Here is a 26922-nt window from a genome sequence, read left to right as displayed (position 1 = left end):
ATGCTGGATCGATCTGTCTTGTCTACTCATATGCAAATCTTGGCGATACAATATTGAAGAAAAAAAATTGACTGTCACACTAGTAGTTAATCATTTCTTAAGATCGGTTTTCCTAGGATAGCGGTGCCGTCATATAGCGGCCGTCTCCATACTAAATAATACGGCTAAATATGGATGTCGTAGTATTTGTATGGAGACGGCCGCTATATGTCGGCACCGCTTTCGGAGGAAACCAAAGCTTTACTGATACCAGGCGTGTCTCACTCCGCGATTTCGTCGCTTTGCTACAGGTAGCTAAAAGTACATCCGTTCCACCCCAATTTTGGGGAAAGCCATAAGCCGCGCGTGGCGCTGTCGCCACCTAGCGGCCATATCTGTGCTGATCGTAACAGACGCTTTTGTTAGAGAGTGAGTCTTCTGTACTTAGTACTATTATTTATTCTGTGCTGATACAGTTACTTAGATAGAATACAATATTCCGGTGTTTCGCAAGCGAAGGTACGTGGCGGCGCCAGCGCTGCCCGCGGGACCATTGTGCGTTCATTCATTTCAAGTCACGCCTAGAGGCTAGAGGGTCTAAAGTATTCATAAGATCTCTACGTGGGTAGCTAAGCTCTAGGGCGCGGGGCCCGGTACTACACTACGAGCGAGGCCGACGCGAGGCCGACGAGCGTGTCGAGGCCGGCAAGCTCACAGCTGGTACCATTTCTTGTCCTTGTATTTGAGCATCAGCTGGTGCGCGGACGACGAAAATTCTGCAAACAAACGACACAACCATTAGTACACAAATCACTATAATTTAGGAGAGATATTTTTTTCTTTTCTTGTGAATACGATAAAAAAGTAATAAGATACTCATATATTTTCGGTGCAAACATCGGGGCTATGTTTCTTGTATTTTAACCCTTCGTACGCTTAAACACGGATCCGTGCGTGAGAATTTAAATCTATTGTTTTAAATGTCAAGGTCACTTTTTCAATGATCAAATTTGACAGGCCGCATACGAGGGGTTAAGTTTACATTTTATGCTCGTATTATCGATGAATAAACTAGAAAAAATTCCAGAAGTAAGTCTATGAAAAGATTCAGGAGCTTCAGTCAAACCCTCATCCTTGCAAACTAAAATTTATCTAGGGGTCATCTATTAACTACATCACACGAATTTCTAGGTTTTTTGACCCCTCCCTCCCTCATTGTCACACTTGGTCACATTTGCCAAACCCCTCCCCCCTGGTGTGACGTCACATTTTTTCAACGAAATCGGCAAATCGAATGAAGTAGGTTGTACAATGTACCTTTTATTAATATTTTACCAAAATATTTTTGAAAAAAGAAATATTAGCAATTTTATATCCTAAAACTGATTAGGAAAGAAAATTAAACGAATAAAATGATTATCTTTCCAAAATTTGTTATTTAACTGTAACAGCGAATCAAGTATTTTAAATAAGTTAAAGTGACGTCATAAAGTTTGTGACTCCCGCTCCCCATGTCACAACATGTCACATTTTCTTGACCCCCCCCCCCCCATAAACGTGTGATGACCCCCTATTCTATAGGAGCGGCCTTAGTGCACGCTGCTCACATCACTTGTGAGCCCGACGCCACGCTGCACGCCCCGCCGAACGCTCCGCTCCGAGCGTCCACTCGGGCCTTACACTTAGAATGCGACTCACGTGCGGCCTCGTTGGACATGCGCTCGGTGCGATCCTCGAGCTGGCCGAGCTTGTCGCCGCGCTCCAGCACCAGCATGTGCGCGCGCGCCACCTCGCTGGACGCCGTGCTGGCGCGCGCGCCGAGCTGCTCCAAATTCTCTTTGGGCCCGGGGATCACTTTCGCTACGGTGCGGTTCGGCTTGCCGCTTTGTTCGCCGACTGGAAAGGAAAAGAATAGAATAGAATAGAAATCATTTATTCAGACAACACATCAATACAAACAAAACACATATTGCAGATACAAGGCAAAGATAAACAAATCAGCGGATATAGTATAGAGATGTGAAGCCGGAATGGTCTCCACTCAGCGATGCAGCTGGCACGACTAGCGTGGCCAACGGCGCTGGTTTTCTGTGGAGCCAGCGGAGTGTGCGGGACGGCATGCAGTGCGGGACACGTTGTGGACGACGGGAACAAATAATATTTAATACTATTATAAATAAATATATATCAAAATTATATTATATATAAATATACATAACCTAACTGGTGAGTAACTAAAGTACAATATAGGCAATAATCTATATTTTTAAATATATATTTTTAAATATATAAAAAACGTAGTACATTAAGGGCCAGTTGCACCAACCACATTTGACAGACGGATCAACGTCAGCCGGCGCGCCCCGGCGCTTTACTATGAAACTTTCCATACATAAAAATATTGCGAACTCTTTAACGATACGAACAGTTTGGTGCAACCGACCCTAATAATGATAAACGAGGAATTAAGATAAGCCCTGCACAGAATATACTACAACCTGTCTACTTCAAGTTTTAAAATGTTGAAATAGAAAGGTGTACTAGTGAATGTTAAAAAATCTCAACATTTGACAACGCTACTTTAATATCAAAGGTAGCATTGACTACTATGAATACGATCGCTTATACCGCAGCTTTTCATGATGATCGCTGGCAGTAAGTATTTGTACATAATTATAAACATTTAAATGTAGTATTTAAACTTCTTTCAGAGTCAATGATACCTACTTCTAACTAAGGTAGTCATATGAAACATTTTTTTCTCAAAAATGGACGGCAAAGTCGACGTTGCCGGTTAAAAAATAGGTCGCGAAGTGCGTAGTTTATGGTCATTCAAAAAATTAAAAAGTTAACAACATTGCAGTCTCGATTTCGGGACTGCAATGTTGCATACAAATTCCATTATTAACGAGTTCCAAACTTTTTAAAACGTTAAACAGCCATATCAAATTACCACAGCCAAACAGATGATCAGCACTTATTATTATAATGTTGGTACCGCGACTATTTAGGTGTCTCAAATACGTTGGCGTAATTTCAGCAGAAAAATACACTTCTTTTTTTTTTAAAGGCGGCAAGCAAATCTTTTTAATGGTTTTACTTTTTTCTGTGAAAATTAGAACGTTGCTTCTGTAAAATATTTCTATTTCTTGCACCATTTTTGAGAAAAGCACTATATATGACTCGGCTGGAAGGCTACTTGCTGGCTTCGGATTCAATTAAACTGATTCCCAAGGTCGTCCGTTTAAAACGAATCCTCAGCCTGCAAGTAGCTATACTGGGTCAACCAAATCTTGTCAGTAGAAAAAGGCGGCAAATTTGAAAAATCGCGGGTTAGCAACACTACGTTTGAATTGTTCGAAAATCGTGTGTCATTTCTATCTTATCTGTGGAACTGTTTTGTATACATTTCATCGTTGTTCGATGTACATTGCTGCTTTTTGTTCGTTTCTTAGGGATACCATACTTTAGTTTGCTTTACATTGCTACTGACATATCCGACTTGACAGACTATACTTCCGAACCTCGACAATAATGTACTATTATTTATCCTGCCGCAAGAAAACAAATATAAACAAAACAACTCACAGAGTTCTTCACGGTCGAGGGCCCGAGAGCCGCCGCCGAAGAGGCCCCTGAAGAAGCTCTCCTTGGGTGCCTCGGGCATGTCACGCGGCAGGAACAGCTCGCCCAGCATCTCGTTGAGACTCACGCTGAAACATGTCCAACGTTTCAATGTGAAAATTAGATTTTAACACAATTTTATTCATAAGCGCTGGTGGCCTAGCGGTAAGAGTGTGCGACTTGCAATCCGGAGGTCGCGGGTTCGAAACCCGGCTGGTACCGATGAGTTTTTCGGAATTTATGTACGAAATATCATTTGATATTTACCAGTCGCTTTTCGGTGAAGGAAAACATCGTGAGGAAACCGGACTAATCCCAATAAGGGCCTAGTTTACCCTCTGGGTTGGAAGGTCAGATGGCAGTCGCTTTCGTAAAAACTAGTGCCCACGCCAATTACTGGGATTAGTTGCCAAGCGGACCCCAGGTTCCCATGAGCCGTGGCAAAATGCCGGGACAACGCGAGGAAGATGATGACAATTCTATTCATAACTTAGACACAAGAGCACAGCAACACTAGGTTCGACGGACTAAGCCCCCATTCCCACGGGCGCTTTTACAACGCGCGTTAAAAAAGCGTTTGAATGACACAAATGGATACATGTGTATTTATTCACACGACAACGGTGGCGCTTTTTATCAAGCGTTGTTGGATTTTCGACTTTAAGCCTTGGTCGTTAAATCGAATTTAGAGTGCGGACAGATTCAAGCGCTTTTCTAACGCGCGTTGAAAAAGCTCTCGTGCGAATGTGGGCTAAAGGAGTCAATTTAAAAGGAAATAAATATGCCTTCCGAACATTTCTATCTTTCTAGTTCATGGCACAATACTTCGACAAAAAGTTATAAGGAATTGCCAGTATAAGGAATATATTTCTTTATTAGAACCTGTGGCACGTGAATTAAAAACAGTCAGCCACGGGGTTCATCGCTCAGAGTGATCAAGTCTTATGGAAGACCAGCAACGTACTGCATTGTTGCAGTGGTAGGGTGTGCACTGTGCAGGGAGAGGTCTTAGGTTTATGTGCTGGATAGTCGAAACTTCAGCACCGTAAAGATCTAAACATCCCAACAATATGGCGTAGTTACTGTTATAAGATAGGTACTAACCAGAACTCAGCGTCGATGGTGAACTTCTGTATTTCCGTGGGCGAGGCGAGGTACAGCCCGTGCCCGCGGTTGCTGAAGCAGAACGTCTTCGCTATCCTGCAACACGACCGCCTTTACACCACCAGCAACGATGCCAGTAAAAACATCCACTGGGCCATCCGGCCACAATAACTCAGGCAGTGACTTACCACAAGGACTAAAAGGTTATAGTGACGTGAGTTTATCTAAAGAGGAAGTTATTAAATGGCCAGCCACAAAATATATTTTGGTTAGCAGAAAAATAAGATGGTCAGCCAGGGTTAGGTTGAACTTTTGCTGACCAATAGATTTTTCTGCTAACCAAGATATCAATTTTTGCAGTCCAGTTCAATCATGGGCGTTTTTTTTGTTGTCCCAAACACTTTTTTTTCAAATTTGGGATTTTTTATGTTATTTCTACTCAGAATCACGAGCTCTTTCTATCCTAATAGGAGAAAAAAAGTGTCCTAAGGTTTTTTTTCCATTCCGTCACCATTTTTCATAGACTTTGTATGGCGGTCGCGTAATGGAAAGATCGAAAAATGTATGGAAATTTTGGGACACTTTTTTCTCCTATTAGAATAGTAAGAGCTCGTGATTCTGAGTAGAAATAACATAAAAAATCCCAATTTTGAAAAAAAAAGTGTTTGGGACATCAAAAAAAAACGCCCTCATACCCTATCTAAAGAGTTCAAGCGTTTCCGATAATATACTTTGGTTTGTCAGATTCTTAAGCAAGGGCCTCCGATCAATTGAGTTACAGTGGATATTCTTACTGGAAGATATATAACATATGATCTAGTTGGCTAAACTTTGCCATAGAGAAATATAGTAAGACAAGAGTGCTCACTCCATACATCACTTCAGACTATTAATTTCAGTGTCTACATCTAGCATCGAGTAGCGGAACTATCAGTACTGCTACTTGACAATAGATGTAGCACCGACCGGAAATTCTTATCTCAACAGCATAAGACTTTCCGGTCGGTGCTACATCTATTGTCAAGTAGCAGTACTGATAGTTCTGCTACTCGATGCTAGATGCTAATAGTCTTTTTGGTACTAAAACTGATGTATGGAGTGAGCACTCTATGTATTTTTTTCTCTATGACTTTGCGGAGCTGTTTATATTTTTGTAGAAACTTTATATCCTTAGGTGTATGGTTTCCATATCACTCCACATCCAAATAGTTAACATTATGATTCCCCAAAACCCACAAAATTTTGAATTTCTGAGGTTAGTTCATGACAAAACGCTAATTTCTAATTCTCTAATTTCGCAGAGTATAAAAATGTCTCACCTTGCATCCTCAGATCCTTTACTGATGAAATCTAGTGGATCAAATTTATAACTAACACGTAAGCTTACGTAATCTAATAAAGATGACTGCTAAATTTGCATTCCGAAAGACATTCAAACTAAGAACATTCAAAAGCCTTCATGCTTCAGCATTGAGGTAAGAAGGAAGTAGAAAGAGCGAGAACAAGAACCAGCCAATATAGACAGCAAACTCGTGTAGTGAAAACTGTAGAAGAGGTTATAGTGTCGGTAGAGTAGGTATGTGATGGTGCACCGGCAGTTGATGTGGGCCGAGTGCGTGTGGTGTGTGAAGAGTGGGCACAGTGGGCAGTGGGTTTGAGTGGGAACTAGTGAAGCACAGTCGCAAGCAGCCTTGGGCGGGAGGCAACTCATCGTACACCCTTATGCTGCGGCCACATTATCAGGATTCGGCTAATGTTGATCTGTCGCGACATGCCAAACAGTTTGCTGTGAGGCCATATAGTTCGCCGTAAAAAAAAACGAAGTTTTTATCGCGATACGAATAATCGCCCGTTAATGTGGCCGTAGCATTAGTGCAAGTGCAGGGGATGTGATAGATGAGCTAACGATTTGAGGCAGATTAGTAGGTTAGTCCTGTTAGTGATGCTGATGGTTCAGAGTGCGACGAGGTGCCTCCTCCGCTACTACCGTTCGTCGAGGGACACAGGGAGGGGAGGGTCGAAGCTGACGCACATGAACAAACATGTCTAGAGAGAACGCAACAGAGGCCGGAGTGACCACATTACATGGTGGCGGAACATGGCTAACGCATGTCATTGTGTGTCGGTGACTTACTGGTCCGTGTCTTCGTTTACAATGAGCTGTTGGCCCCATATGGAGAGCATTGGGTCTACGATACCCCTCTGTTTGGACTGTGTCTGGAAGCTACCAGGAACACAGACAGCCGTCAGTATGGACTCGCTGCGGCTCGGCGCGCCGCCTCCCCCTACCATCGGATCTCACGGAATAAGTGAAATACTGAATATCTTCACTTGTCTCCCGACTTAGATCCGATGGTGAGGGAGGCCGCTCGCCCCCGCTTCTTCCTCCTGCTACTAAGGTAAACTAGACTGACAAGTCCACGGGCGATGCAGGGTTACACAATAGTTAAATCACGAGGTTCGGTTAGCATAGCATCCGGTGTTAGGTACATTCAATGAACGATCGATGTGTGTCGGGGCGGTGAGAGGTCAAAAGTGTATATACAATAATCATCAGCACCGTGCGGGGTAAACTGTTACAGTGGATTGGTGTCTCATATCTGTCCGGATTCAATCCGTGGTGTGTCTAATGTGTGACGGGAGCGTCATTTCATAAAACTGAAAAATAGATGAAGATAGTGCCAAATATCGGAAGCACAGGTGGTGCTCGATAGATTTGCAAATTTTGACTATGTTGTGAATAGAATAGCGCGACGGTAGCGGTGGGCGCGGCGGCCGGCCCGGCGCGCGGCCTTAGGGTCAGAGGCCTACCTCGAGCACCAAAAACCGAAATTTCTTTATCGCTGTTGCTTATTAGAGCTATAGAGACATAAGTAAAGACATTTCGATATTCATTGTTCGTAGTAGGCCCGCAGGGTAACGAATGACGCGGGCCGCGCGTCGGGCTGCTTCTAACACCGATCGAAACTCACAGGAAGTCTTGTCATCCGGCTCCCAAATGATAAAATAGCAAATCGAATGGTCTTCTGCTGATGATGAATGATAGCGAAAACCGTAAAACTGACAAATCGTTAGCTGAAAAAACAGCATTCTCATGCTGAAAAATTTGCAAAGCTAATGGCTATGTCTAGTAAAAAATAAGCCGTTTATCATTTAGTGCCTTCGTCTGGTGCAGAGAATCGTCTAGGTGGTATGTGTCACGGGACAACTATCGTGAGCGCGACACAACATCCAGTGCCTCAGATCCGTCCGGGCACGTTTTTTTACAAGTTCCGATGCCATCACTCAATTAAATACCTGCCAGGACCTTACATTTATCAAACGTAATCAATATCATCGAATCAAAAATCACTACCTACTTGAACACTCTTAAGTGTAAAAGTGCCGCCGTATACTATGAAAATATGACGTTTATAGATCCGCACTTTTTTGGTGCTAAGTCGGTGTGGAGTTAGGTCCTATAGTATCCGCAGAATTAAGTGGCGAGCAGGGTCATAAACATCACTATTGTTGTTACCGCTACCTGCACTATTGTTGCACGGCCCGCTCCATAAGGCCGTGCAGGTGCGAAAGAGATAGCATGATTCCGATGATTTATGACCGTGCACGCCACTTACTTCTGCGGATACTATAGTCAGAGTGATGTAAGAATAGTTGTTTGATACTTATGAATTCATTTTTATGACGCTAAGACCTACCGTTTAACTCGTAGCCATAGCTTTAAGGGCCAACTCATGTCTGTCAAAAATCAATTCTTACGTCACTCCGACGATAGACGGATTCTAAACCCGTTTAGTGGAAAAATATCAAAAATGCCTATTAGCCTCAGGTATAGCCGAGTGAATGGCATCAGAACTGGCGTTGTAATGTATAGAACTATTGGTGTGGTGTTCACCTGAGCTCGGAGAGAGGGAGGAAGTCGACGTGCACGAGCGGCCGCAGAGACGGCAAACTGTACGCGGCCAGGTGCCCCGTTGACAGGTAATTGACAAGACATACACTATCTGGAATTTACAATAAAGGGATTTAAGGTGTGGCAGACTTTAGGTTAAAATAACTAAGGTAGACCACTCAAGGTCTACTAACACAGTGCTTATTAGTATGTACGTTATTTTTGTATATGACTGTTTGTTGCCTAAATAAAAAAATATTTTGTTGTGAAAAAGTTTCAGGGCAACATTTTTACAGCCCGCAGGATCAGGTTTTCGATTACTCGCGTAAACCATTCCTTTTACCCTGGGTAGTTATAAATGTGATACAAATTAGGAGACCCCAAGCAAAAAGTATGAATAACTTTAATCGACCACGGGTTGTCTCGTAAAAAACTCCCCTTTCGAAGGCGGTTAAAATTTAATTGATGTAGTGGTTATGACGGTAAGTTGAATATAACACACTAACATACAGAAGTACAAATACATACATATTACTCTTCCTGCATACGGGTAATAAATCAATGGAAAAGAAGTACCTACCTTTCAAGCTAACAATCTCAGCCTTAACAACGAAATCAGTATCCACAATCTGCTGTCGATAAACGCAGTTCTGGCTCGGCAGCGCTACCACGCGCGCCTGCTTCTCGCTGGCGATCACCACGAACTGGCGGTCGCCGACGCTGCCGCCCTCCGCGCCCGGCGTGGGGCTCATGCGGCTGCCGCTGCTCGATGAGCTTTGTTTCGTTGGCGTTCGTTCGCGGCTTCCTCTTACCTGAAAAAGTGATGAATAATGTAGGACCTAGAACCGTACCCTGAGATACTCCAAGCGTTAATTATTAGACTGGATGTTATAAAATTAAGCGATTTATTAGGGTTTTACATAGTTTTACTAAGAGATATTGAACACTTAAAACGATTTAATTAATGCAATTATTGAAATATCAGCAAATTGATTAATCTAAAGTATTTCACACAGTCAAAAGCTTTTATCAGAACACTTACATCTTTCGCATCATCTTTCCAACTCTCAAATGAATAAGGTATTAAAGCACCATTGCAGTCTAGGAATGACATCGCCAGAATTGAACCTTTTAACCTGAAAATAGGACCACCTGAAAACAATAAAAAAAGGATTAACAACGACGAAAACAATACCAACTTTCAAAAACAGATTTCAGCATTTATGTGTGTAATTTGTTTTTTTTTTTTTTACTTTTTTGATAGTGTCATATTATGTAGGGGGCGGGGGGCAAAATCACGGGCGTTGCATCCGCCTATTTCTTTGGACAAATCTTTATCGAAATGTTTCTATTTACATTTCAATTATATATGTCGAACCACTTCGTCATAAATAATAAATATCTCTAAGTAAAGAAATTTACGGAAGAAAAACACTGACGGCAACTTACCACTCATGGAAACAACCACGGGCTGCGTATGCCTATTGTCGGCCTCGGGCAGGCTGATCATCATGGTGAGTACGGAGCCGAGCGTCGTGCCGATCCACAGGGTCGGCAGCAGCGTCGTCGGGTCTGGACAGTCAATCATATGTTGTATTTTTTGTCTTTACCAATAATAAATCACAAATGTAAACAAGCTTAAGCACTTGAATGTTAGAGTATCGCAAAAAATTGTTACACGTTGCAGAACCATTATTTTATTTTAACAGTAACAGTTGTGTGACGGAAATCGTAGCTTCAAATCGCCATTCACCAGTCGCATTATAAGGTTTTATAGAGCGGCAATTTTAAATCTGCTGTAAAATATTTATTTCACACACTACGTTAAAGTTCTAAGAAAATTTGCATAGTAGTAATTTTAAGTCACAGGCAAACTTCGCTAACAATTTTAGTCGTTCAGTCTACTGCATAAACAAGCAAAATAAATGGCGGCTATCGACTAAATTAACAATTCTCGAGTTCAGGCCGCGTAGCCAACATGCCAATCGCTTACGCTCCGTAGCGATCGAAACGCAACTGTCACTGTCGCACTAATATGAAAGAGTGATAGAGAGACACAAAGCGTTTCGTTGTCGAAGCGACAGCGATTGTAACCTTGGCTAGGCCGGCAGTCACGCTACAAACGGCCAAATTTTAATTACAAATAATTTACAACTTGTCCTCACCTGACTTCTTCGTATAGCTGTCAGCGAACGCGAGACACTGGATGCCCTCCTGCGAGATGTTCTCCAGGCTGGACATGCTGCTGGACCGCGAGCGCGAGAACGAGCTGTCCAGCTTGTCTACGCGGCCAGTTGCCAACAGAACACACCAGTTATTGTCTCCGGAGCGCGCGATATGCTAAGGTGCCGGGCGCTGCTGAACGTTACTTTGGCAACTTTGTTATGTGATGTGAGGTGATGTTAAAAGGGTGATGCGTTGACGAATAAAAGTGCTTGTAATATTTCTCATGATATTGAAATATTTATTTTATATTGGAAAGTCATTAAATGTTTAAAAAATATTTTGATCACTAGAAAAGTCAAATGGTCAGCAAGGGTTAGGTTAGATTTTTGCTGACCAACAGATTCTTCCGCTAAACCATACGTATTTATTTCGAACTAGTTAAATCATACCATTCATACCCACTTTCTATACACCGTGTTTTTTTTTTGATTTCCGTTAATTTCAAGGGTGCATTCCTGAGCTTAAATCAAGTAACTTTCTCAAAGACACCGATATTCTAATTAATTCCATTTCGGGCCTCTACAAGCATGTACACTTGCCTTAGGGCCGATTTACATATTGATTAGTGTTCAGAATGAGTTCATTCATTTGCTACTAAACTTAAGTACAATCTCGGTCGATCGATGTTCGAAATGACATTGATATGTCACAGATTTCAATTGTTTGGTTGAGTTAAATGTAATGCCCGTGTAAAAAAAAATTTTTTTTTTTTAAATTAACTATGCCATTTAGTTCTCTTAAACGTACTTAACCATACCCCGAAGTTAACGGAATTTAATAAAAACACGGTGTATAAAGCAGATACGTCTGCTAACGATTCTATTTTTTTTCGTAAAGGAAAAATTCATTGTTTCAAATGAGACTTAAATCGCGGATCCGGGATACCAGACCGCCGTTCTATGAACTGAGAACCTGTTGACAATGAATATTTCCGCTATATCCTTCACACTCGTATGAGCCTAACGGCTTAGCGATATCTACCGTCAGAGTGATACACTTCTCAAACGGCAATTGGGTTTCCAAGTCTTCTTGATACTTGGTGGTGCTTTTAATCGTCAATGCATCAGGTAGTGATTTGTCAGTTATGGCCAGCAACACCCGGTTACTCTACGAGTTGCAGGCTATTTCTAGCGCAGTTGGTGCTGTTGTGAAATACGCTGAAACCATCCGATGTGCCACATTCACTGGACAGTGCTTCAAAATTACAAAAAAAAGATCAATCATGCCGGAAGAGTCGGTTGCATGCCCGTCCAATCTCAGCTTATTTACACAACGTCTAGTCAGTCGAAATGTTAAGATCGAATTTGAACATGGTTTGGTTAGTTAGAATTATTTAAATGGCATTATGACTTGAAAATGTTTACGATCACAAACAGTTAAAAGTCAAAACACCAAGCTCTTTAAATATCTTAAGATTTAAAAATGTTCTTATATGTATTATCTTTAGCACATTAATAAACATCACTAAACGGTAAGATGAATGAAAAGCGCCGAGTTAGAAACGAAATTTTTAAAGTTAGCAAAGAAATTAGTGGCGTGAGTCGCGATGGATGGTGTAATGCGCGAAGCCACTAGCGCGGCGCCTCTACCTGTCACTACGGCGCACGCGACACCAACTAAATGCGCCCTCTAGCGGGGCGCGGCGCGGAAGGCGCTAGCCAAGTATCAAGTAGTCACACGGCTATACGAAGCGAACGCGTGGACGGACAGACAAGTCTACGTACGGCAATCAAACAAAACTTCTACAACCAAGGAGGTGCGGGCGGCATGCGACTAGTGCGTTAATAAGGATAGTACCGTAAGCATACATAGACATAACGACAGCCGAATATAGAGGCAGCCAAAAACGAGCCATATAAACTTTTTGCTTTGTGGTCGAGCTAGAAAAAGAAAATTAATGTTACTCAACAGCTTAAAAGAGTATTAAGAAATAATTGTGACAGGCGCCAATGGCGGCCCGCTACTGACGCGAGCGTCTTGCAGACAGGCAAACAAACAAAACGTGAGCGCTCGTGATTACAGTAAGTACCGACGTCTCAAACTAAAGAGGAAATATAGAAATGATAATACGGATACATGTTGATACAATATGGAAAGCCTCGCTCGTATATATGCACATGTAACATACAGATCCGCCCACCGGCAACAGAGTGATAGATTATAAAATAGTTTTGAGTAGTAAGTCACCTTCTCTTATATCTAGAGTCATGCCACGGAGTCATATCAAGTGCAACCGAAGTGTGCGGAGACATGACATACAGTCACAGCCACAATTTCGCTAACGTACCATCTACATGTCACTTAATGACGTGTCGTTCAAGCAAATCGGAAATAAAATCGAAAAAGGAATAAAGAAATAATGTTGATGCAAACGTTTGGATACCATTGGGTTGCATAATGTGTAAGTACTCCATAGATGCGAGAGACTGCGGAATAGGTGGTTCTGTACCGACAAACAAAACCACAAACGTTACAAGCATGATCACCAGTCGGCGGCGGCGGCGTTCCGGGCGACCGTGTGGCATATGTGTGTGTATGAGTGAGCGCTAGTGTCTATGTGTGAGTGACAGATCCCAGGAGATTATAGAAGGAATCTCCGATCCCCTGAGATTGAATATTGAGTATTTAAACGCCGCACGGAACGCCGAGCCGCGGATGTGCTCCCACGTAAGGCCCGGAGCAACAAGACAGTCACATTGGACACACAAGTTCAGGATCTCATTCTAGAAGTTGGCAATGAACACATGAAACTACTGGGAGAACAGCTAGAAAGTAAATCATAACCGACAGAGGCGTGGTATATTCCAATGATTACCTATTAAATGAGTCCGATCTGAAATTGGAAATTTGTCAAAAATAAATATACAAAAAATTCTAACTGAATCCATGCTCGTCGGCAAAACAAAATGGGGCTGAACAAATGATAAGTAATCATACAATTTTAATCGACCAATTCTAAATGAGTTAATGAGTAAATTTAGTATATACTTATTGCCAATTCAAGGTGTATCATGATTGATTTAGGAATCGTTTTATTTTGGAAGTCATTGACCAAAATTTAAGAATTGTCGCTATGAATTTGTAGAATCTAAGCGCGTCATTGGTCTCAGTAGAGTTCAAGTTTGTTTAGTTACATATTCTTCAAATTCATAGCCACAACGGATATGTTATTATCAGTAATGGAAAGAAGTAGTTGAGTGAATGTAGAAGAAACAACGAAAAAAAAGGATTAAACGAAAATGACAATATTTTCTAGATCTTACTTGGATCAGTTGCAAAAAGTCGGTCGCACCGAAGTACTCCTAGTTTATATATTCACGTGTAAAATTCAAGAGCATCGGGTGAAGCAAACCCGGGTGCGGTGCCGTTACTTTAACTTGTCGAATATGCTGAGAACTTTAAAGCATTCGGATTAGTTATGTTTTTCATAGGGCGAAGAGTGAATTTAGTAGTCCAATTCGACGGTCGTAAAGAAGACTAATAGACGACCGACAAAGAATTTAGAGCCAGATTCAACCGAAGAAAAGGGAAACGAAAAGAAACGTAAAACCAAGAAGAGAAATTGCGACTGTTTCAGAATGGAAAGACGAGGCTGAGTGACAATAAGGTGACTGTACTACCAAAACTGCAATACTGTCGCGTCGTGAGAAGAGAATGCTGCTGGGGCGCGGCGTACACGTCGGAGGCGGTGGACAGGCACTTGTGCAGTTTGCGGGTACCTTGCGAGCGCGAACGCCGCACCGCCCGCCCCGCCCCGCCCCCGCCGCCGCCCGCGCCCGGCGCCGCCCCGCCGTTCATCTACAACCACAACACCAACACCTCCACCACCAGCACCACTGCCCTACGTTAGTGATCTCTGTGCTGAGTTAGTAGTGTCCCGTTAGTAGTGACCGTACCTGGCCGCTCCTCAACGTCCTCCCGCCCCTCGCGTCTCGGGCACAGCCGCGCTAGATACTCCCCTGGGGACATTAGGATCATCAGAGCCGGCTACTGCGTGCTACAAGCGTCCAGTGCTCTAGCCTCTACCGGCCTTAGCGCTACTTCTCAACCAGACATTCGACAACACAGAGATCACCTACTGAACTTTCGATGCAGTTACAGAATTATGAGCAGTTACCGAGAAAGTCCGCGAATAGATATTTAAGGCAGTCAGAGTCCTCGTCTGACGACTCCTCGTCCTTGGGGAAAAAACAAACTCATCAGTCCGAGGTCGAGACCGCGGCGTAATCTTCTGCACACGCATCGTATACTATACATTTCATATGATACAATAGTAAAAAATAAATAACAAGCCAAATATCACAAAAAGCGTAAAGCATATGATAAAAATCTTAATAAAAACTTCACTCGTCAATATTAGTTATCCATCATTAGTTATTCAGAAGTATTCTTTACATCCGCTTTAGTACATCGTTTTAATATTAAAAAATCTAACTACTTCACCAAACGAGCCAAAACGTTCTACCGTAATATTTAATATGAGAAAAGGGGCTATCGTTAGTGAACCACGAATAAAAACGCCAAACCGTTACCATTCCAATCCAATCCGAATCGAGAACTACGCTACGTAACGACAGCGGGACGCGACGTGCTACGCCCGGCGCGATGGGTGAGGTGGATGACGCGATGAGCTGGTACTTACTGAAGCGCCGCATCAGGTTCCCGATGCCCGAGGCCGGCGCGGCTCCCGGCCGCAGGTCCCGCACCTCCTTCTTGCCGTACTTGATGTTGGGCACGGACAGCAGCCGCTGCTCGCGCTCGCGCGCCCGCGGCGGCCGCGCCGGCGCCTCCAGCGCCAGCGAGTCCGGCCGCGTGGCCTCGTGCATGCGCTCGTACACGTCGCCCTGCCGCTCCTGCAGCTCCTTGTGCATGCGCTCGAACATGTCCCCGCGCGCCGGACACGCGCTTCCCTCCTCGTCCTCGCGCGGCGATTCGCTCTCGGGCGACTCTTCCAACGATTCTATCGCGATCTCCGCCGGCGCATCGTAAAACTGCGACGCGCTCGCGGGCTCCTCCGTCTTCTCGTCCAAGTTCGGCGCGAACGCGGCCTTCAGTTTGAGGTCGACTTTCGAGAGCTGGCGCTTCAGGTTGAAGGTCTTCCAAGGCGTCGATTTCCTGCGGGCGTCCAGCTTCGGGCGCTCGTCGTCGTCGGGGCTGGGCGCGGCCGGGGCGGGGGCGGCGGCGGGAGGCGAGGCGTCCTCGAGCTTGAGGGGAACGGAGGGGAAAAGTGAGGTATGGCGCGCCGAAACCGGGGATGTTCTGTGCGATATGACATGTCGGAGGATACCCCTGCCGACGTGAACCTACGAGCCTTAAATCTAGATTCGCTCGGTCGGGTCTACGAGAGGAAACTAACGATGCCATGCCATATGTCGCTACTAGAACAAGCCGGGGTGCTACGGCTAGATATGTCGGGGCCGGGGGCCGGGAGGCCGACGGCCGCGGCACGGAGCGCACAACTGAACATAAATCGCAAATGAAACAGAACCGGTCCGGGGAGGGGTCGGGGGCTGACCTGGTCGAGGCTGGGCTCCCGGGCGCGCTCCGGGGGGTGCGCGCCGGAGTGGGAGGCGTGCCCGTACAGCGCGTGCGCGGCCAGCGCCGCCACCACGGCGCGCCGCGACACGTCCACCACCACCACGCCGCGCTCGCCACCCCACGCCATCCTGAGGACGACGCACCAACCTTCAGAACACTCTCAAGCATAGAGGAAAAAATACATAGAGTGCTCACTCCATACATCAGTTCAGACTGTTCAGTGCACATGCACGGAACACGTGATAGGCGCCCGCGACCCAGTTTAGTTTGGCGATGCGGCCGTCCGCGCTACTCCGCACAAATCAGTGTACTTTTCGGATTCTTAACGATCGGGTGCATTCAAAACAAATAACTATTTTATTAACATTTATTTAACATTAATATTAACATTTTAGAGTTAACTGATGTAACATTGTAAACCAATAAACATTTTTACTGAGACTCTCCGGTCTTTCAACAACCACCGCAAGCTACCATCCTCAACATTTGGTCCTTCGAGAAAAGTACTTCGCGCGCGTCAGTACTTGGACCATCGGGCTACGTATACGCGAGTGAAGTGCAAAGAGCTAGCAGAACATTTGAGTGGTGCAGTTTGCAGTGGAAGCAGCAACAGCAGAAGAAGCCGAAGTGCAGCAGTAGCATTCGGCCAGGTGACACAAACGACAGGAGATATTCAAGTAAGATCTTTCCATATTTAATCTTTGGGAGCTATTACTGAGGAAACATGACGGACGTGAACAATCAGTTCGTTTTAGCAGAGGAAATAAAGTCTGTTTTAACCAATTTTAAGAAGGATGGAGCGGAAAGGAAAAGCAACGCGGAGTATGTTAGGCGGAAATTAAAAAAGTTGGAAGAATTATGGAAAGAATTTCAATTTAACCACGACCGGGTGTACACGGAGACACCAAGAACGGATCCTTATTTTACGGAACAACTTTACGAAACAACGGAAGAGGTATATAAGGAGTGTAAGAACTTGATGAATGAAGAGTTGTGGAAGAACAAGACCCCTACTACGGTAAGGGGAGAGCAAACGAAGGAGGTAACGGGACCAGCGGGTACTAGTAAACAGTTGCTAGACTCGCGGGACAAAGATTTGTCTAAGAGACCCGTCGAACAAGAGTACAAGAGTCATGGGGTATACAGTCGGATAGATGAAACGCTACGAAAGCAGGAGGCGAACTTTCGGGCATTTCAAAGAACAGTGGCTAACATTGACATAGAAACGTTGACAGCGAAATGGGAGTATGAAGATGCTCTTAAAACATTAAACGCCAGGTGGGAGGCAATCGACACACTTCACTTAGAAATCGATAGTGAGCTAAACGGTGAAAACATAACATACGACGAGAGTTTTGCTTCCTACGAAAAACAATATAACAACTTAAAGAAAACAATTAACACTAAGATGTTTATTATTATGATGGATATTAATTTCAGTGTCTACATCTAGCATCGAGTAGCGGAACTATCAGTACTGCTACTTGACAATAGATGTAGCACCGACCGGAAAGTCTTATCTCAACAGCATAAGACTTTCCGGTCGGTGGCTACACCTATTGTCAAGTAGCAGTACTGATAGTTCCGCTACTCGATGCTAGATGCTAATAGTCTTTTTGGTACTAAAACTGATGTATGGAGTGAGCACTCTATGTATTTTTTTCTCTATGCTCTAAAGCGTATATTTCTGGGCGGCCGGCAACACAGTCATATCGCCTGTCACAACTTCGGCGCTGAAATTTTTAACCAGATTTTTTCTTGTGGTTTAGGACCAGTCCTGTACTCACAGGCCGTATGAGGAGTTGATGGTGAGCGCGGTGACGGGGCTGGGCGCGCCCTGCTGCAGCGCGACGAGCGCGGCCTGGAACCCCGCCGCGCGCCGCGCGCCGCCCGTGCCCGCCGCGCCGCGCACGCGCAGCCCGCACATGCCGCCGCCTCCGCCCGCCCATACGCCACTCTGGTGTAATAGTACATTACTGCAGACGCCGGGAAAGAAGGGCTTGCCGGGTGAGTAGGTATAGACGGCCGACCGTATGGAGCCCGGATAGTGATACGAAGCCGGTAAGACCTTTTCACGGCTAGGCATGTATAGTGTTTTTCTCAAACATGTAATGAATTAATAATAAAAATTAATGATGACGATGATGCGCGTGGGGTTCTTAAGGGGAACGAAAATTTTATTATTTTTGCGCTACAACGGACGGTTTAGGAGATAGATCCCTATAAAGATTTTTTTTCCTTTTTAGTGTTATTTTTAAATATTAATTACGGGTTTCGTAAAGAGGAACGAAAAAATATTATTTTTGCGCTACGACGTACGGTTTAGGAGATAGATCCCTATAAAGATTTTTTTTCCTTTTTAGTGTTATTTTTAAATATTAATTACGGGTTTCTTACAGAGGAACGAACATTTTATTATTTTTGCGCTACAACGTACAGTTTAGGAGATATAGCCTTATAAAGTTTTTTCCTTTTTTTTATATTAATTAGGGGTTTCTTACAGAGGAACGAACATTTTATTATTTTTGCGCTACGACACACGGTTTAGGAGATATAGCCCTATAAATATTTTTCTTTCTTTTTTTGACTTTTTCGTATTTTATAAATATTACTTAGGGGTTCCTTAAAGGGGAACGAAAATTTCTCAATCTCTCTCAATCAATGCCACGATGCTGTGTCACAAATATCTGTGAAATAGAAATTAAAAAAAATGACTTCCCGGCCCTTTGCCTTCAATTTTGTATGAAATTCCTTTACAGTTCTCTCGAGTTGCTTCGCCCGAAACGTGATACTTCGTAGCCTATTATAACGCGACGACATTTCATTACATGTTTGAGAAAAAACATATAAACTTACTTACAAAAACAACATAATTCGACCAAAACAATTAAATATAACCACCCATATATTCGAGGGGCCCGAAGTCTAAGGGTCGGTTACACCAAAATGTTTGTCATCGTTAAAGAATTCGCTAAATTTTATTGTATGGAAAGTTTCATAGTAAACCGCCGCGGCGCGCCGGGTGACGTTAATCAGTATGTCAAGTGCGGATGGTGCAACTGGCACTAAGACGAACATCGGAGGCTAAGATCCTCTTTGCTTTCCTGTAGAAAATTAGTTCATCTTCAACCGATTCTGTGCACCTACATATTTGGCGCAGTCTGGTAGGATACCTGCTGATCGGGACTTAGCATTTAATCGACTGACGCGACTTTTCGTTATTTACTTAATTGTGATATAAAATACAGAAAGGAGTATTTTGTTTTGTACTGCAGACGTAGCCTAAGATAGTTCAATAACAATAGAAGAGAAGTAACTTACTCTCCTACTCTCTCCCTCTATACTATCTCCGCCGCGACTGAATGACGCCGAGCGACTCCCGTCGGGCTCTGGTGAGGCCTCCTCTTCTAGCGAATCCGTTATCATTGGGATTTCTAATACCTGAAACAAAATAAAAAATAATAATCGAGTTGAATTTTATTCGAGTCCAGAAAATTCACACAAATTCCAATGTCTTGACAAAATACATCATTCGTTTAATTTTCCCAGGTTATTAAGTTATAAGGTGGATGCCGCATGAGTATATCGATTTCTCTAAAGCTTTCGATTTAATTGATAATACATAGTAGATACATTAATCATGGCAACTTAGACATCTTTCGTGTGAATCTGTAAAAAAATGAAGCCAAGTATACTATATAAAGAGTAGTTTCTATAAAATTATACTTCTAGGTAGACACTTGAGCATGAACACTGATCCGGGGGTACCACAAGGCTCTCATTTGGGACCGCTGTTATTTATTTTTTGTGACATGGATTCGTTATTTGCCAAGTTAAAACATATTCTTTATGTTGACGCCGCGAAAGTATTTATTATTATTCCGTTTCAGACAAGCAGCTGCAGCAGCACAGGCAGCGTCTAAGTCATAGTTCACTTAGCACGTTTTCACTGTTTAGAATTAGATTAGATTTAGTATATAATAAATAAAATCGACTTCCTTGATGTGCAAAGGGTGCTTTCAGAGTTTTTCCATCTACAGCAACACTTACCTTTTTTTCACGGAAAGGCACATTGTAAATAAACTTTTACACTCACATGTGTCTCAGCATGCGTGTCCTGTTTCCTGAATTTGAAAAGCACCACGTGTCCGTGAGGGAGCGCCGCGCAGAGCCGCCGGGACTCCGCACACAGTGCCACCTGCTGGATCGCTAGAGGGGAGTCTTCGCTGCCGCCTCCGTAGCCGCCTGATACAGAGCCGCGTCGCTCGAATACTGGGGACAAACACATTACGGACGGGACGTTTATTAGTATCACTGGCTATCAATGACTGAAAATAATCAGTTGATAGGTAATTTTAGATATTGTCTCCTAAACTGCGACGAATTGGACTCGACGTAATATTTAAATTAGGTCTACTTTGCAAACTTTGATATCAGAAAAAACGCATATTTTTATTTTATCTACTAATTTGAGGACATTTCATTTTACGACATTCAGAGATGATTGACTGTTTGCATTCAAAGAGCCATACTACATATTACAATACAAAATAGATCACAGCCTTTACCTACATCAATAACGTTTGAAAAAGGAGTTAAAATTACTCAATGATCATGTAAGGCGTAACTTACCTTTAGAACACTTTAATTTGTACAAAATTTGTAAGGTCCCTGCACTTGCATCCCAAAATTTTATGCTACCGTCTTGATGCCTGAAAAACAAAATACTTATTTTAGTTTCATTACCAATCAGACATCTATCCAGGGACTGTAAAAACAAAAAGAAACATTTCACGCTTTGTTTTATTATAGTCCTTATATCTTGACGACTTTCTGCCGGGCTAGCACATGATTGACACGACAGTATCTCGCGGTGAGATACTGCCCGTCCCTCTTTTGTTAACTTAGGTAGTTAGAAAAATACAGGTAGTCTATCTCGCCGCGAGATACTGTCGTGCCAATCGTGCTAGGGGTGCTGAAATCGAAATCAGTAGGTATATGTAGTTCATTTGGAATTCATAATTATCATGCGGATTGGAAATGTATTTCCAAAAAAAAAACTGCAGAATTAGGTACATCCAGACTCGCACCACCGAAAAGAATAAAAGTTACCTTGTATATTCAATATAAAATAGATAGTGACAGCCAAAATGGTTAAATATATCGGGACATCTCCTTATTTCTATGCAAAACAAAGGTGTATTTGGTCACTTTGGGCGTCACTATGTACTTGCTGCTGACTGCACATGTATATCTATCCCTCTCACCCTGTAAGTATAATTTCGCTGTAAGAGCAAGACGCAGGCGCCCACTCTCCGCCGTTTATCGGCCACTCCTTCTCGCTGAACCCCGTCGCCTTCTTGTTGCCTTGCCGACCCACCGAGTAGAAAGCAGGGATCTAGAACGCACATACATAAAAGAATGATCAGAACCGTGTCCAGTCCCTTCCTATATTAGAATATATATTATTTCCTTAATTTTACTTAATTTACTTGACTACATAAATAACATAAACAATTTTTGCACAGTGCGATTTTCTTATGATAAATCACGCAATTTGGTGACACAATTAGGTTTATGACGGAGCGAAATAAACGTCATAACAGTTGTACTAAATTAGGGGCTATCACACACAGATTTTAACTAATCTTAATTCTGTGGGCACTGATTATTGCTTACGATCTCTGGAAATCTTTCAGTGGTCCATGTGATCCGTCTGATAGTCCAGAGGAGTTGCTAAATGTTCTAGAAAGAATATCAGATAATTACCAAGTCTGAAGGGCAATCAGCGAAGTATGAACAGCATGTGACGGGCGATTCGTGTATGTCCATGGGGTAAGGGTTCTCGAAGCAGGGGTAGCCAGGCGTCTGGAGGTCTATCACCACCAGGTCGTTCTGGAGTAGCACCACGATCGCGTACGGCTCCTGGTAATCTGGAAAACACGAGAAAAAGTTTGTCTTTTAGATTGCACTTTTTAATACTACCGATTTATGTTGAACTTTAACTTTTGAATAATGGGTCCAGAAGGCCAAAGGAGATAAAGATAACCGCTAAGATGACATAGAAATATGTCTCAGGGCCCAAGGAGCCATTGCTCTTATGGGAAAAGAAATTCAGTTACAATCCTCGTTTTGTTGTTTTTTTTTGTAGTTTTCTGTACTGTATGAAAGCTAATCTCAAATCCTTAAGACTCTACTGAGACCTTACCTTACTCAGAATATTATTAACGACTAAAGTGAACACTTATTCGCTGTATGTGGACACTCACAGATCGTGACAAAATTGACTATAGATACTGCAGTTCAGTTACAATTCTCGCCTCTGCCACTACTAGTGTTGAGGTTATCTCGGCGGCATCTTGAAGACTTTAGCTACGCTTTAAGTCCAAGCTTTCTGAAGCTTTTGAAGTGAAAACTTTATTAGCGGCGATGGGCACTTTTTGAGGTGGGGAAAAAATGATAAACTCGAGACAGCGTAAGGCGATCACGTGACCGTAAGGGGCGTAAGGCGATCACGTGACCGTAAGCCCCGTAAGGTGGCCACTCATAATTTAAATGGAATTTAAATCAATAAAGAAAAACTCAATGTTATTTGACATTTATCTTGCGAACTCCTTTTCAAGACTCTTTACCTAGGTATCTTCAAATAATTTGACGTTGTCATGGCAGTATGTAAATAAACATGTCAATGAAAAAGTGGGATCTTATTTGAGAATGATAATAATATATAATAAATAAATAGAATACCTCCGCTAAACGTATGTATCGTGTTACCGGGCGTCGGTAACATAGTGAGGTGAATTTTCACTTCTATCGGCACTCCCGGAGTGCAACCGTTGTTGCTTGTTCCTCGAATCTACTGTGCTGAGGCCTAATATAAAGTGGACACTTACCGGCTGTGTGTGGACTCTCACAGAGCGTGACAAAATCGACTACACTATGCTCCATCTCTAAAACTGTGGTGCTTTTGCCGTTTAGGACTGTGATGCTGTGCGTGCGGCCCGCCTTGTCTGTTGGCAGCCCGCCGGAGAATATTACCAGGCTTTCCCTGTAATATAGAGAAGAAATGACATGACATGACATGTAACCATGACAACTGTGTATGTTCAAGCAAATAAATAAATTGAATTGAATTGAAATATTTTATAAACTTTCAAAATCTGGTTGCCTTTAATGGCAATGTTTGGGGAGACTTTTTTCTGCGATTGCACCTCTAAATTCAATGTTGCTTGACACATAAAGACAAAGAAATGTTTATATGAAAAAAATATAAAGACACTCAACGATGGAGACACACAATGCCACTAATATTTGGAGTTAAAAAAGTAAATAGAATTTTAGAATCTCACCCTGTTTTTGCCGTTTTCCATTCAAGTCTGTGTATAGGTTTGCAAGGTTCTAGTTTTCCATCTTTGTTCGCTTTTGCTGAAAACATTAAAATAAATTTGTTAGGTTAGGTTTGTGTCATTGACATTATATACGCGTTATTTTGTATAAACAATACCTATACACGAAAAATTCACTACATAACTTTACACTTTATTGTACAAAAAGAAACATAAAACATGAAAAAACACTGTTTGTTACGGCTTGACCCGTGACTTGTACGTACAGTCAGCATCAGTACGTATAGTACCTAGTAGATTTCCCATCGTGTTGCCAAGCGGCCGCCCGGATGCCTTCGCCAGGGGTTCCGAGCTTCGCCGTTCGGCCCAGACGACTTTCGAAGGTTACTAGTTAGTGTGAAAAAATACTTGTTTACCATGAGGATAGGATAGAGATGTGGGTCTAGGCTGACGTGTGTTCCACACCGCCAGCGCTCCATCCACATGCGCCGTCATGAATTTACCATCATGTTGCCAAGCGGCCGCGCAAGATCCCATCGCCAGGGGTTCCGAGCGAGCCTCGCCGTTCGGTACAGACGACTTTCGAAGGTTACTAGTTAGTGTGAAAAAATACTTGCTTACCATGAGGATAGGATAGAGATGTGGGTCTAGGCTGACGTGTGTTCCACACCGCCAACGCTCCATCCACATGCGCAGTCATGAATTTCCCATCGTGTTGCCAAGCGGCCGCCCGGATGGCTTCGCCAGGGGTTCCGAGCTTCGCCATTCGGCCCAGACGCCTTTCGAAGGTTATTAGTTAGTATGAAAAAATACTTGCTTACCATGAGGATAGGATAGAGATGTGGGTCTAGGCTGACGTGTGTTCCACACCGCCAACGCTCCATCCACATGCGCCGTCATGAATTTCCCATCGTGTTGCCAAGCGGCCGCCCGGATGGCTTCGCCAGGGGTTCCGAGCGAGCCGCGCCATTCGGCCGCCTTGGCTCGGAGGTCCCAGACTACTACTAGTCCGGTTTCGTACGCTACTAGCAGCTGGAATGAGATAATAGCCAGTAAATAATTTTTACTTAAGCTGTGGTTCTATTTTACTGATACTAAAATGACAGTTTGATTCGCAAATTTACTACTAAAATTATCCTGATTTTGTATCTCTTTGGAGCAGTTTTATAATACCTGTACCCGTTTTTTTGTATTCTCTATTTGTATTTTGTGCCTACAGATATTTTCATGGAAATGGAATAATGAGTTAAATGATTGATAAATTACCTTATTGGCATCCAAGGGGTTGTCGCTAATCTCCACCACGGCTCCCGGGTGATTCGTTCTCGTACTGCAACAAACAAATACATATAATTAATTACTACAGAATTAGATAGAGTAAGAAAATTCAAAAATATAGTGTTTATACTAACATACAGATATAATAGTGGAAAAATGGCCTTCTTTCTCTAACTTATAGTCATTGTGATTGCTTTTTGTTAACTACTATTACGTCGAAGCTAGGAAAAGAAAAGGCAATTACAAAAACAAGAAGCCGAAGTAGATTCGTCACAACTGGCGTAATTATGGAAAAGTCACGCCTCCACGAGTAAAGAACACTGTTCGTAATTCGGGCGCTCTCCAATTATTTAATTAAGGTACAATTTATAATCTTACGCATTTTGCGAGCTCCTCGATGTTCTTAATGAGCACAGGGTGCAATTTTATTACTGTCTGCTTGATTTCAGGCAGAAGACGACATAGGTACATGATCATATGACATAGGCAGGTAAAAGATCACAAAAAATTATTAATTATACACAAAATAAATGAATTGAACTGAACATACATGAATACTTACAGACAGACGGGACGGGGGACTTTGTTTTATAAGTTGTAGCGATTAAATAGTGTTCAATTCGAGATCAACTAAATTATAGCTTCTCAACGGGAAAAACAAAAAAACCTTTTTTGTTCAATAATTTCCGTATCTTTAAAAAATGTTTGCTTTCAGCACTTAAGTTTTAATGTTTAAAGCTACTCAGAGGCCCCAAAAAAACTTTGTATAGTGATAAGACGACAGGCGCCGCCAAGACGCCACTTAAAGAGGCTCCCCTTAGCCGACAAATCTAATAACCGCAGATTGTCCACTGGAGGGTCCGGATTGTGACGTAAGTGGATCACAATCACTGCCTTCCCTTCTATTAGTTGACAACAATAAGGCCCAAATCAGGTCTTTTCTACGTCGAAACTGGTAAATCGGAGTTCTGGAGCCTTATTTAGAAACGTCAATTACTAAGTATTTGATAAAAATTAAAGTGATCGTTCTTTAATTTAGGCCTATTACACTTATGAATGTCAAAAACTATCACCGGTTCGTAAAGGAAAAGTGTAGATAGCTTTCCCTAGGTTCGGAAACAATAGCTTAGTTACTTAAATCACTATAATATAGAAAGTAGGATACCTACTTGCTACAAATCTAAACTATGGTTGCAATTTTCCTTTTAAATGTCTTCTCGAAGCTCTCTAACCAACAAGAACGTAAACATGTCAAAACCGTGACACTCTAAGGGCACTCCCAATTATTTTGGCGACAGCTAAGTGAGCACACGCACATTTTAATTGTGTTCCGTTGACAGCGACAGTGACAGATCCCAGGGAGCTTGTTAATCTTACTGAAAGCTACATTCGTCTTGCTTGTTTACGCACCAGACCGTGGTAAATAAAGTCAGAGAGTGGAAAAACCAACGAGAAAAACTAATAGCTTTGTTTCGGTTAGCGGTTAGAAGATATTTGTTTACTAAAATTAATAAATCATAAAACTTCTCATTACTTATACATTCGATGTTTATGAATAATGAAATCAATAACAGAACAAAAAAGGCAAGCTGAATTCTTGAATGAATAGCTCTCCATCTCTTGGATAATATAAGTAGTAAATCGTATTGACTAGGTATAATATCAAAAAAAATTAACAAAATTCCTATAGTCTTATTCCTGTATTATTACTGTTATTCCAGGCTTTTTAGGCAGTAAGGTCCTTACAATCTTTACACCAACAAAAATAACTATTAGCGTAAATTTCTACTACAAATTTAAAACAAGATCACGATCCATTTCGTTGAGTTAGTTATGTGCGTAATTAGTAAAAAGCACATCCATTAACAATATAAAACTGTCTAATCTCATCGTAATCTAATTCTTAACAAGCCAATCTGTAAACCACCCTACAGT

General features: G+C 42.6%; 1 protein-coding gene across 1 annotated transcript in view; it reads right to left on the bottom strand.

Annotated features, from left to right (window-relative positions):
- Positions 1-453: 453 nt before the first annotated feature.
- The window catches only part of LOC134651660 (syntaxin-binding protein 5-like), a 376139-nt gene continuing 349670 nt past the window's right edge, over positions 454-26922 (bottom strand). The window contains exons 5-30 of the mRNA XM_063506759.1: positions 24976-25039; positions 24531-24741; positions 23713-23788; positions 23257-23411; positions 22133-22296; positions 21631-21761; positions 20996-21075; positions 20460-20635; positions 19685-19804; positions 18151-18320; positions 16341-16491; positions 15468-16029; positions 14675-14784; positions 14460-14623; positions 13641-13822; positions 13209-13268; positions 10765-10881; positions 10049-10171; positions 9642-9751; positions 9180-9411; positions 8603-8711; positions 6842-6931; positions 4708-4803; positions 3568-3692; positions 1678-1875; positions 454-755 (exon numbers count right to left, since the gene is read on the bottom strand). Coding sequence (XP_063362829.1) covers positions 691-755; positions 1678-1875; positions 3568-3692; positions 4708-4803; positions 6842-6931; positions 8603-8711; positions 9180-9411; positions 9642-9751; positions 10049-10171; positions 10765-10881; positions 13209-13268; positions 13641-13822; positions 14460-14623; positions 14675-14784; positions 15468-16029; positions 16341-16491; positions 18151-18320; positions 19685-19804; positions 20460-20635; positions 20996-21075; positions 21631-21761; positions 22133-22296; positions 23257-23411; positions 23713-23788; positions 24531-24741; positions 24976-25039 — 3841 coding nt within the window. The 3' untranslated portion in view covers positions 454-690. The remainder of the gene's footprint in view (positions 756-1677; positions 1876-3567; positions 3693-4707; positions 4804-6841; positions 6932-8602; positions 8712-9179; positions 9412-9641; positions 9752-10048; positions 10172-10764; positions 10882-13208; positions 13269-13640; positions 13823-14459; positions 14624-14674; positions 14785-15467; positions 16030-16340; positions 16492-18150; positions 18321-19684; positions 19805-20459; positions 20636-20995; positions 21076-21630; positions 21762-22132; positions 22297-23256; positions 23412-23712; positions 23789-24530; positions 24742-24975; positions 25040-26922) is intronic.

The sequence above is a fragment of the Cydia amplana genome, chromosome 10 (assembly GCF_948474715.1).
Source record: "Cydia amplana chromosome 10, ilCydAmpl1.1, whole genome shotgun sequence".
Lineage (NCBI taxonomy): Eukaryota > Metazoa > Arthropoda > Insecta > Lepidoptera > Tortricidae > Cydia > Cydia amplana.
Note: the sequence above shows the minus strand (reverse complement) of the source record. Positions and strands in the feature narration are given on the sequence as shown.